This window comes from Amphiura filiformis, chromosome 10 (genome assembly GCF_039555335.1).
Source record: "Amphiura filiformis chromosome 10, Afil_fr2py, whole genome shotgun sequence".
Lineage (NCBI taxonomy): Eukaryota > Metazoa > Echinodermata > Ophiuroidea > Amphilepidida > Amphiuridae > Amphiura > Amphiura filiformis.
The window spans coordinates 34,220,371-34,233,846 of record NC_092637.1 but is presented as its reverse complement, the minus strand read 5'-3'; the positions used below and the strand labels follow the sequence as shown (position 1 = coordinate 34,233,846).

Genomic DNA, 13,476 nt, shown 5'->3' with positions numbered 1-13,476 from the left:
AACGCCCTCAATAAAATTAGATGCTTTTGTATTTGGAGTTTGAGCAACTAGGCCTATATACTGGCACTACATGTACATGCAGGGTAGGTGGCTATAAATTCCATCTAAGTATATTGTAACACCAATCAATTGATTTGACATAATAACAACTGTTTCGTATAGCAGAATCAAATAGCTCAATTGATAGAGCGTCAGACTTTGGCACTAAAGAGAGCACGGTCCAGGGACATGTTCGGGTTTTTTATTCTCGTTTTAATTAAACTTTTTGACATGTTCTTTTTTTCAATCTTCAAATCTACCGTTCTATATACTTTTAGGATTTCATTTGAGATTTTTTTTTAAATATATATTTTTAGTACACTGAACAGTTTCATCTGTAGGATTGGTTTGGTTATCAAAGGTTTAATTTAGGTAAACAAATCCAGTAAACTACTCACGTCTTTAGCTTTCGCCATCTCGGATGATGGCTTTCTCAAAAGTGACTTGGTTCACCGGAAACCGGCTGTAGCCTCATTCCCAGAGTGTGATGGTACAAGCAGTGAGTCATATACGTGATCTAGAGTGTATGAGCCTATGTCCTGGTTCATGGTGGCGGCCCTTTCTCCTGATCCATATGGCCTCCCTTACTTTTCTTTTGAACTGATTTGCTTCCTTGTCAAGTATTGTAGCTCCCTCCCAATCTATAACATGGTTGTCGGCAGCGACATGCTCCGTAATTGCTGATTTGTTGAATTCTGTGGTAGATTCTTTCCGTCTTGCACGGGTGTACTTCTTGTTTTCCGCTTTGTCGGCATCTTTCTGGCGAAAGCTAAAGACGTGAGTAGTTTACTGGATTTGTTTACCTAAATTAAACCTTTGATAACCAAACCAATCCTACAGATGAAACTGTTCAGTGAATTGAGAAGTCGTTACGGTCAAACCGCAGTAGTTCATTTTCGTGATCTAGAAAACACAGACCAAAAACTTGCTAGACATCGGCAACACTTGACGTTTACACACAGATGTAAAGATAATGGACTAACACCATCGAGTCTAAAGATCCGCTGCCCCATCAACACCGAGAAGGCTAGAAACATCATTAAAAGACCTTAAAAAGAGCTGGTTAACGAACGCATTAGGGTCGTGAGTAACAAAATTAAATATCTCCAGGGAAAACGGGAGTTGCAAAATCTTTTCTTTGGGTAAATCCATACGAAATCAACAAATTTTTGGCACTTTCGTGCCAAACCCCATCTCATTTTGCAGTTTTCTGAAAAGTCCGTAATTAACGAGCCGGTACTTCGCGACGAATTGTCGGAATCATTTTTTTTTTCTCACAAACTTTGAGAAAAACTCTCATTTGTCCATTTAAAGCAGTTGGAAATGGAAATTGGACCCTTTATCTTTGAGAAACAAGTTACAGAAAACCCAACATTGTTCCCAGGTCAGAATTTGGTGGAAAACCTCCAATTTTCGGTGGGCCACCGTTGCCATGGAAACGGAGCAAAAGTGCTAATATTCGGGATTTGTGCATAACTTGGGTACCCGAACAAGATATCAAAAAAGGAAAAAAATCCATGACGTAAGGGCAACGAGATTTCTTGAATTGGTATGGAGTTACCCATTTATCTTTTGGTCGTTTTATGCCTATCATTTTGAAAACTGAGTTTTTCCGAGGAGCAGTTTCAGACAATAGCGTGTGAATACTAGTATTGGGGCAGAGGTTATCTTTTGAATTCTTTTATGACCACTGAAGCATAGTCAAACCTGTCAAGGACACTCTGCGTGAATTGAAAGATCATGTCACTCGCCACAAAAGAATGTCAAAGGTCATAAAACGCCAATTTGGTGTATTCTGCTCACAAGAATTTGTACCTAAAGGCATAGCTAAAGGCATCTATGGCTGGCCTGCATCCTTGTTCTTTGACAGTGCACAGCGTCATCATCCCTATATCTTCGTGTCAAAAATTGCCGTGATAGTACGGCGAATCCTCTCGTTTTTCAAAAGCTACGCATGGCGATTTTGTTCGAGATAGGCCGAGCGATTCAGGCTAAGCATACCATTTACCCGATATGAGATATCACAGAGCCTGCCGCAGAGTTTCTATTCTACGATTTGCGCATGATCAGTACCACATATGGTGTTGCCATTATAAGAAAATTCGATTTGTTGTCAGGTAAAACCCAGGTTTTGTTTCCAATACACTAACTCGAAATGCAATACACTAATTAGCGGGGATTGCTGTTTGCTGTGGATATATTTTACTGCATTTTATAAGTAACGATTTTGAAATCAAAAGTCAAAATTGTGATATATTTAACTGTTTGAGAAATGAATTATATAAAGGAACCCGTGTATCTATAATACAATGTACATTATGGACACATTATACCACTTTCTTTATATGCGTCAATAATAGAATATTGATTTCAATCGAATTGAATACATCTCTCCATTTTGAGTTTGTACTCCACCACTGAGCGATCTAGCGATCGATTTCTAGCCAATCAGATAGGACTCCTTTTCTTGCGTTCGGTGAAATACAAATCGCCCGTCGCTCACAGTATTAAGTTTATGTTGATAATACTGGGTGTCGACACTGTGCAGTGTAACCAAGTGATGGTCATAACTCATAATTCATTCCGCCATTACTTGGGGCATGGGCGTCAATTCCGGAGGGGCAATCAATCTTATTATTTGCTGGCGAAGTGATATAATAATCGGATTAACTACCATAGCAATATAAAGGGTAAAACCATTTTTTAATATATCGCACTTCACTAGTCACGTGGTACCTCTGCATGGAACCGTATTAGACTAATTCCAATCAGCCGTCTACACTTCGCATGTACTGTCATGCTTCGTAGTGACGACTGATTATCTTACAGCCCGAATCATGACGGACTTCTGAAAACTATTCAATACGACTTTGGTTATGCGCCGTAGCGCGACTGACTAGCAGCGCCCGTGTACCGCGTCGCTGTACCGCGCCGCTGTGACAAGATCGCGCTCTGAACTTCTAAAAACAACAAACTCGGTCAAAAGGTCAATTTGGACACAACTGCGCACGCTCTATGCCACAGGAATCCTGTTGCAAAATCCGTCACTTTTTTTTCACGTAGTTTTCTCAGTCGTCAATCCAGATGTTGACGACTGAGGGCAGCAGTCTAGAACCGTATCAGGGGACTTAGATCTCCGGCAATTGCGACTGAAAAAGGTCACGATTCACACAAGTCGGACCTCATCTCTACGATCTGAATTGACATAGGTCAGTGTATTTCCCGGCATGCTTAGTAGGCACATCCGTCTTACCATAGACCCTTGAAGATATTTAATAATATTTGCTCCACAATTTATCAATACATGTATGATAAAATATTAAAACATCGTATAAGAACTATTATATAGTAAATCAGTCATACCAAGTAACTGATGAGGCATATGCCGGATATTAATCATCTTCCTAACAGGCAGACTATGGTACATGTTATAGACGTGACTTTTTACTTCCGCAAATGGCCGTTGGTCAGACCTCATCTCTTCTCAAATTGTGACCACACCACTCTTCGCCATACATACATTCTCCCAGCCACATTTCCCTAACATAATATGAATTTTTTTTTTTAAAGGAAATTTAGTTTGGCAGAGGTGGGGCTCGAACCCACCCTGCACTGCGCCGCTGTCATGTATACAGTATCGACATATCACCAGCGCCTTAGACCGCTCGGCCACAAGGACTTGTTGGTATCACCGTGAAAATGCTAATTTATTGCACATTCTAGGGTTTTCAATGAAATATTTTTGTGTTAAAACTGAAGCATCATATGTATAAAAAAAATATAACTGCACATCATATATTACGATTCGTGATACCCAATTGTGGCACATTTGATGTCGTTTAAGAGGCAGAGAATTTTATTTCAATTTTATATACGCCAAAATAATAAAGATAGAAAAAACGTTGAAAATGCTATGTAAAAATTACATTAGACCCCGCCAAAGATTACTGTTTCGTTTTTTATGGTAATATAATCTTTTATTTCCTGAAGAAAAATTTGAGGTCTAATGTGGATTTTTTATATAAATGATAAAAACATCGAACGCGTATACAAGAAAAATCGTAGGCTCCACTATTTACTGAACCACATGTAGGGCCTATATACCACTGATCTCTATACGAGCACGTGCGAGTCAAAAACGATATAATGCATTGTCCACGTAGAGGCCCATTTATTGTCGGATTTCTGTATTTAGAACACGCAGTTAACAACAATTGAGCGCTATTAATACACATTAATGTTTTTAAGCAAATAAAATTCCAAAATATTGTACGTTTTCTGTCTTTGCTTGTCACGTGGTAAGCCTATGTTGAAGTTGCCATTATATGTTCAAAAAAGTTTCAAGATGGATACCAACAAGTCGTGTGGCCGAGCGGTCTAAGGCGCTATGCTCATTCAGAATTCACGATAGCGGTGCGGCGTGAGTTCGAGCCCTCCTCTGCCAAACTAAATTTGCCTTTTTTAAAAAAAATTGATATTATGCTTTTGTAATCATGCTTTTGTTTTAGTAGTCCGGGATGATACGTCATGCACAACCTCTATTGCTATGATAATTAATCCTGTTACATCACTACTTTTATGGCGAATAGTACGGCTTTTCATTTAGGCCTAAATGTCCACTAGTCTGTATCACAGTTACTATGGGATAATAAAATCATGACGTTTCAAACATGAACAAGAAATTTTATAACAAATGCAACGACTAAGTTCTAATTTTGGGTGATGTTTGTAATGAATTGATTTCAAAAAATGATTTCACCGTAGCGGGTTTTTTTTTCTGAAGAGCTGTATAATAATGTAAAACATTTGTAATCCATAACCTCAACATCGTCAGGTATAGGGCGCTTGCACGAAAGGTTAAAAGGTTGATAAAAATGACCTGCATTGAGAGTCAGTCAAGTGTGGTGGAGGACAAACAAACTAACATCCTCTGTGAATCTTTGGCGCGTTATTGAAACCCATGCTTTCATCTGTGGGTGATATTTCATTTTCACGTGCTCCAATAGAGGCCTTGCATGTGACGTATCATCCCGTAAATATGGCGGACTACCAAATGCATTCAACAAAAGCATGATTGCAATCTACCGTGACAGTTCGTCTCACACACATAACCCTGCACTACGATCAAATAGGTTGATGACAACATTTGATTGAATGGACTGCACTCCGCCATAACTACGGTGAAGGACACCGGTTCAAATCCTTTGTTTGGAGCCAATCGATAAACTGATGCAGGGCCTCTATATCGTTGTTGTGCCTCCAGGGCTAGTGACCCGTGGCGTACATGAAACCACGGAATAGGCCTGGAAGCGGCGCTAGAAATTAGCATGAGGCCACATTGATATGTAAATAGCGTATTGTTATTTAAATTTGCGCCCAGACGTATTGAGGGCGACAGTCATGTTATCCAGACGGAGAATGGCTGCATATATGCCGGGCATGTGAATTTGCTGAGTGAAGGCTGATAATCACCTTTCTGTATAGGTGATAAGCTAGTATATTTCGTGTACCAGTTGGTTATAACAAAAAAATAGTATCTTATTAAATATATTAAATGTATAAACTTTGAAAGTTACATGAATTTGAAGAGCAGAGCTTCGAAATCTAGATAAGTCAGGTGATGTGAAATTCTGCTGCGTGACCCCTCTGCGTGGTAGAATTATATTCATAAAACATTGAATTTAACAGATATCATGGGCAGCCAACCACGATTTATCAGCATTTAAAATATATGTTAATTAACAAAGATAAATAATAAAGAGTACAAATGGCAATTAACTAGTAAACAAGCCTGAAATCTTAAAATGTTGCCACGTGTTTTCCCGAACACATGATATGTCACCATGTGACCACTATTCAGATTTACCGTAAATATTTGGCGTATGCTTGCACATCATGCACATACACTGTGCATTTCTTTACCTCAGTATAAAATCAATAATTCATGCTGGGAGCCAAGTAACATTGTCTGCTCAGCGCAGATTGGTATTTTATTTTACTTGAGAGCATAATAGAAATACATAAAACGAATCATGGCGCCATGATGGAAGGTCAGGTCGGGTATCAAAGGTTATTATAACTTAAATACTACTTGTATTTCTCACCTTGCCTCTGTCACATATTTCCTTCATATTATTGACAGCAAGTCCTAATTTTGACTTTGCTACTGCAAAATGTCATTTCATATCAAATTAGTAGACTTTCTTTGAAAAAACATATCACTGGTGCCTGATGGGAATACCCGTCCGCCATTTCATTAAACTGGATCGTTTTCGCCTGGTTTGTGCCCAGATGTATTGGGGGCGTGCTATACTCTCATTGAACAGGCAAAGTTCGCAAAACTAACAACGTTGTTATTTGCCAAACTCAATTAACATGATCCAAAGGGTCGAACATGAATTATTCATAACGAGCTATAACGGATCGATAACTAGCCTCACTTTCTAGATTGTAAACCAGCTGAATTTTTCATAGATTTTGCGTTGCTAATAGAACAACCGTGAATTTAGTGTCACCCCCTTGATGAAACCTGCCTATACACTGTTTGAGGATGAGACTGTAGGTGGTACGATGTTTTTCAATAATTGACATGACAGCGTTGAAGACTACGTTATCCATTTGTGACCATCCACATCGAAACGCTCGTAAAGTCGGCCCCTGGTCAATTTTGTTTTCTTCCATGTTTAGAAAATATATATCATAAGCTTTACAATGATATATCATTTGACTTCAAACGATATCCAGAAGTGGAGTTATGGCTTGTTAAACTTTGCTCCTTCAGTAAAAGGTACATTATTTTGGTGCTACAATATATCTCTTTTTCTACATTGCTGGTATTAAATATCAAATGGTCATAATTGGCGGTCACTTCAAATCATCCCCAAGTCAACGAGGTTCAGGAATGTCCTCTCATTGTTAATTGTTGGTTAACCCACCACTTGAACAGGGTTTAGCCAAAGCAAACAAAGACTAAAGCTATTTACTATAAGTATAAGCTTATTATCCTCTTCAACAATAGGATTAAAGATTGGTATATGACTGGACTGAAATTAGAAACTTGTAGGACAATTATTAGGTACATTATGAATACAAGCTTTATGCACATTTTGGACTGTAACTCGAAATTCAATTTGCCGACTTTACGAGCGGTTTGAGATGGATGGTCACATTTATCCTTGCTCCGAAACTTGCAGCTGTCAACAATCATTGAATTCTATTACAAAGTCCGAACCCCATTTTGTAGTTTTTGGACGACTTGATAACACAAGGATCTATTTCTAAGGAGTTGCTGTAATAAAGATAAATAAAGAAAAGAAACAATAAACTAGATATATTGCATCCTCAGAAGGCTGCGAAGTCCAGCCGTGACCTTGAAGTGACCTCTTATGACCTTGAAAAGATTTGGAACACAATTGCCTTTTCGTAAAAAATGTTGGCATTACGTTTGATAATAATCTACCTAATAAAATAATTTGACCTTTGTTGACCTTTGATGACCTTAAAATGACCTCCATTTTGTTTTTAAAATCATATCAATATTACATATTCTAATTTAGATTTAAATTGGACGAATTTTGGAATTTGACCCATTTTGACCTTAGGTTGACCTCTGATGACCTTGAAATGACCTCCATGATATTTTGAATCCTACCGTGATTACATATACTAAATTTCATTTGAATTGGGCAAATTTCAAAATTTTACCCCTTTTGACCCCAATACAGACCCCTCCTCATGTTCAAGCCAAATCTGATTATAACCCTATATGCACCCAATGCTATAGTCATTTTGGCATTATTCTGATGATCACAGCACTTAATATGCAGGAAAAGGTGAACTTTAAGGTGATTTTCAGTAATCAACCCTATTTTACCCCTTCATGACCTTGAACTCAAAATCCGTGTTTACCCTATAGACACCAGCTAATGTCAGTGCATATGTGTCAATCTCATCTTTGTACTATGTAATCTGTAGAAAAGGAAGCATTTTGAAAGTATTTTGTTATGTCCAGTAAAAATCCCCTTAATGACCTTTGACCCCAAATCTGTGTTTACCCCATAGACACCAACTATAGTCCATGCCGACGACCAAGTCTCATTGCGCTACCATGTAATCTGTAAAAGAAGAAGCATTTTTGGTAAAAATCGCATTTTTAGCCAAAATTACTCATGCGTGACATTTGACCCCAAATGGGTCATGCCAAATGTAAAGGCTGGGGTAGTGGAGCCTTTGCCCAAGTTTGGTTAAAATCAGTCAAATAATTAGGGAGCTAGAGCCAATTATGTCAAATGTTGACAGAAAGAAAGAAAGAAAGAAAGAAAGAAAGAACTAGATATATTGCATCCCTGTAAGGCTGCGAAGTCCAGCCGTGACCTTTAAGTGACTGCACAGTTATCTGACAGTGTTTGAAAATGGTGCCTTCGATCCCATATACGCTAATTTTAGTCATATGAAGTTTATTATTGTGATTTTTATAACGTACATATCTCCAACATTAATATAAGGCGTAATCGTCTTGTTGTTTTCCTTGAAAGACGGTATAAAAAGAACACAGCAAAAATGTACATACCTTATACGAGTGCTCATAGCATATAGCAATGTGTTGCAATAAAAAAATGTGATATGGCGTCCGACTTTAGAAAATTATTAAAGTGATGGTAATCGATCAGTGCCATAGGGTTTTTTAGCGCGGAAGGTCATTAGTTCAAATCATCCTCAGACACGCTCCAGAAGACATACAAATGCACGCAGTACAATACCAATCACCTGTTTATACTGGTATTGATCAAAGTAAATATTTTGTACTCCATGCATTTGCATATCTGTTGGAGCGTGTCTGTAGGATTGAACTAATGACCTTCCGTGCAAGCACTCTATATGGGAATCAAAAATGGGAATGAAACACCTCAAGTCAATTTCTTTAGTATTATTAACATACATGACTGACCAAGAGTAAATAGAACCTCTGAATAGAAAGGACTATTATCTGTGTACCAAAGCGGGACAATCTACATTCATAGATTATCTTCTGTGAATAGCAGTCTACAAGATGATAATGTAACTGTATCAATAACTTGTGATCTAGTCTGTAGTTTAGTGCGGTATGCTCTCAAAATTTTGCCTAACTATACATCTTATATACATCTTATGATTTTTAACGGTGTGTAGAGTAGCCTGCATTAGTGCCTAACTCTGTTATATTGGCTGTTAAGTTAGGCAAATTGTTTTACAATCACCGTTAGAAAGTGTTTGGTTTGCGAAATTGCAATTTTCATTTTAAAATCATTTAAATTGGATAAAATGTTCAATTTTACCCCTTTTGACCTTTGGTTGACCTCTGGTGACCTTGAAATGACCTCCATCATATTTTGAATCCTACCGTGATTACATATACTAATTTTCAATTGAATTGGGCAAATTTCAAAATTTTACCCTTTTGACCCCAAAAGAGACCCTCCCCATGTCCAAGCCAAATCTGATTATAACCCTATATGCACCCAATGCTATAGTCATTTTGGCATTATTCTGATGATCACAGCACTTAATATGCAGGAAAAAGTGAACTTTAAGGTGATTTTCAGTAATCAACCCTATTTTACCCCTTCATGACCTTGAACTCAAAATCCGTGTTTACCCTATAGACACCAGCTAATGTCAGTGCATATGTGTCAATCTCATCTCTGTACTATGTAATCTGTAGGAAAGGAAGCATTTTGAAAGTATTTGGTTATGTGCAGAAAAAATCCCCTTAATGACCTTTGACCCCAAATCTGTGTTTACCCCATAGACTCCAACTATAGTCGATGCCGATGACCAAGTTTCATTGCTCTACCATGTAATCTGTAAAAGAAGAAGCATTTTTGGTAAAATTCGCATTTTTAGTCAAAATTACTCATGCGTGACATTTGACCCCAAATGGGTCATGTCAAATGTAAAGGCTGGGGTAGTGGAGCCTTTGCCCAAGTTTGGTTATAATCGGTCAAATAATTAGGGAGCTAGAGCCAATTATGTCAAATGTTGACAGAAAGAAAGAAAGAAAGAAAGAAGAAGCAGAAACCGCTGGGATGCAAGAGTCCAGCCGTTGCTCGGCTGGACTAAGAAGAAGAAACCACTGAAAAACAGGAGTCCAGCCGCCGCTCGGCTGGACTAAAGAAAAACAATTATAGAAAATATTAAACTTAATATGAAAAGAGAGAACATGAAAAGAGTCTTATTATAAGAATGTAAGAAAATATAAATACAACACCAAAATATAAATGAAAAGTTCGAAAAATATTTGGTTTATAAAATTCATGTGACCGTGATGAGGCTCCAACTCACCATCTTCCGATCAATAGTCTAAAGAGCTCGTGAACCAAAATCCGGTGCCTTACCAAGTGAGCTATGCTCGTGAGATTCGAAATGAAGATAAAAATAATACATTGTATACCTGCTTGTGTAGGTAATTGATTTGCTCAAATTCCATAATGGTATGATATTGTGGAGGGCGTCTGCATGAATTTCCCCATCATCACCGTCGCTTCTATATGCTTGTAGACGGGGTTTTACGGTAGTGTACACATACTATTGCGTTCTGTGGCGACTCCCAGCTGAAAATATATACAGCCTGTCTCAAAAAAAGTTGTGCAAGTGAAAAGCGCCCTCTGTGGCAATTAGAAAATACGGTTTTGACATGATCCTTACATCAACGTCACGGGCGTAGTCTTAGCTCTCAAATACCGTTTGTTCTGTTCAATTTGCTTGTTTTAATCTCGAGATATGCTTAGTTAACGACGAAAGGGTAAAATCACAATTGTGCCACTTTTACTAGGGAAGAGAGCTTTGCATGTAAATCAGCGATAGCATCAAGTTTATCAAGAGTTCCTTCGTGAAATCAAAAGAATCCATCAATTACACAATACAATTTTTTTTACTGTTTTTACTATTTTATCATGATGCAGGAATAATGATTCTCTTTTTCCACAGAAAAGATAAATAAATATTTCACATTCTGCTGTAACATTAAATACATGTGCACGTCAATGATTTTATCATGGTAAATACTGTTCTCTTCGTCACTCAAGACATGTTAAAACACAAACAAATATTGCACACTAAGGTCCGTATGAGTTAGAGAGGGTCTAAAGTTAGACCTGGTCTAACTGGGTTCCACCGGGAATGGTCCTTTACTCTTATTTCCTTCCTAGAGTAGCTAGCAAATTCTAAGATTTTAATGCAACGTTCAAAAATAATACAAAATAACTTTGTAGAGTTCTAGAGCAAATGTAAAGGAAAATAGGCCTTCTCATGGTACTAAATTCCACTTAGATCAGGTCTAGCTTTAGATCCGGTCTAACTCTTTTATGCATACGGACCTTATTTTATATTACTTGTTGGGAGAGAACTTAGACAAAATAATACACGCGCGCTGATGTTGATGCGAATAATGCGTCTAATGCACGAGCCCCGAAGGGAGAGTGCATTAGACGCATCAGCTATATCATTGATTGTACATGTACAACTCTCTTCCCTATAGTAAAAGTGGCACAATTGTGATTTGACCCTTTCGTTGTTAAATAAACATATCTCGAGATCGCAACAAGCAAAGTAAACAGAACAAACGTCATTTGAGAGCTAAGACGTTAATGTAAGCATAATGTCACATCAGTTTTATCTAATTGCCAAAGAGGGCGCTTTTCACTTGCACAATTTTTTTTTAGACAGGCTGTATATGCATTCCTTACAGGTTCATTTTCAGTGCACAAGTCGTAGACTTCATTTACTTGCCCAATAAATCAATGTAAATCACACATTTTGTTGTTTCCTGTCCCTCTGCATTTTGTCTGTTAATATTTTGGCCACACCACATTGATTGTACACGTAGTACTTTTTCATGCATTTATTGCGTCAAAGTCTCCTTTGGAAATAAGCCATTTCAAAAGTGTACTCTTTTTGCCTATCTCCTTTAAATGTATTTTGATTTTCTTTAATGCAATACGGCTTTCTATACGACGATTTCGATATCAAAATCAAGATCATTTTACATTCCTTCTTTTCATCTTCACCCAGTGGCGTAACCAGTGGGGTGGCCGGGGGGGCAAGCTGCCCCCCCCGGACACAAAAAAACTGGGAAGAAGAGCAAAAAATTGGGAAGGGAAAAGGCGGGAAGGAGAGAAAAGAGGGAAGAAAAAAGGGAAGGAGAAGAAAAAGGGGAAAAAGAGGGAAGAAGAGAAAGGAGAAAGAAGAAAAGAAAAAAGAGGGGAAAAAGGGAAGGAGATGAGAAAAGGGAAGGAGAAGAGAAAAGGGAAGAAAGAGGGAATTTGAAATTTGTACTCTGAAACACTGATTTTTTAGCTTCTAATATGCCAAAAACCAGGAGCTTCAGGGGGCTCCGTCCCCTTGACCCCCCTCGGGGCTTTGCCCCTGGACCCCACCAGGGCCCCTAAGGCGGGCCCCTGGACCCAACCCGTTTAACGCTTCGCGGCAAGCCGCTCGCGACTTTTGGTCAACAATTGGGAAATTTTTCAATCTTGCCCCCCCGGAAGGTCAGGTCTGGTTACGCCCCTGTCTTCACCCACCCTTCCTCTTTTTGTCTTCTCCTAGCTTCGGCTGTATCCAGAAGACACGTTGGGTACCTTCAACGCATATTTCACGAACACGTCCATCTCAATGAACACGTGATCCTGTTAGACAGTCGCCAAACAAGGTCAAAAGCATTGGGAAACCTGCGGGATGCCCTCAATGAGCTTGCTGAGCCTTTGCGAGTAAGTATTTACTTTAAAGAAATTCATTTTATTTAGTGCCATAGTTTAAAATAAGAGGACGTTGGGGGCGACGTAGTGATGGCTTGCGAGACGCATAATTTCCAACATTCTCTCTCTTCCGCTGTTCATATGAGCTGGTCAAAATTCAGTCCAGTCCAGTCTATGGGAAAGCTCATGTCTTCTTTGATCTTCCTATCTTCCTTACCCCATCTGTAGAATTATGTTTGATACACTGTTCTCCCACCAGATTGCATAGCAAAACCGATGGAGTCTTCACCTTTTCATAATGGAGATCAGATGTTTGTGCTCTCCAATGAAGCTATACATCACCATTGCAATTATTTGTTTGTTGGTAGTATGTGTAAATTAGTGGACCTGGAGGGCCCTCTCATGCAGTTCCACTCAAACACGTGGATCTCGGCATTTAGCATATATCTTTTACAACCCTACAGGAAGACGGAAATTAGCAATGTTCTAAGAAGGCTCATTCTTGCTGTCATTGAGATGTTCTTGTCTCTCTGGATAATGGTGATGTTGCAACAGAAATTCTGGTTTTGATTTTTTGCACAAATTTGACATCAAATGTGGTCCTTGGAGGGCGCTATATAACTGATTTGATGTGTTGTATTGTATTGTATTGTATTGTATTGTATTGTATTGTATTGTATTGTATTGTATTGTATGGTGTGGTATT

At 38.4% G+C, this 13,476-nt stretch overlaps 1 protein-coding gene across 1 annotated transcript in view; it reads left to right on the top strand.

Annotated features, from left to right (window-relative positions):
* Positions 1–13,476, top strand: part of LOC140161813 (death-associated protein kinase 1-like) — a 33,164-nt gene that overhangs the window by 12,694 nt on the left and 6,994 nt on the right. The window contains exon 6 of the mRNA XM_072185111.1: positions 12,622–12,782. Coding sequence (XP_072041212.1) covers positions 12,622–12,782 — 161 coding nt within the window. The remainder of the gene's footprint in view (positions 1–12,621; positions 12,783–13,476) is intronic.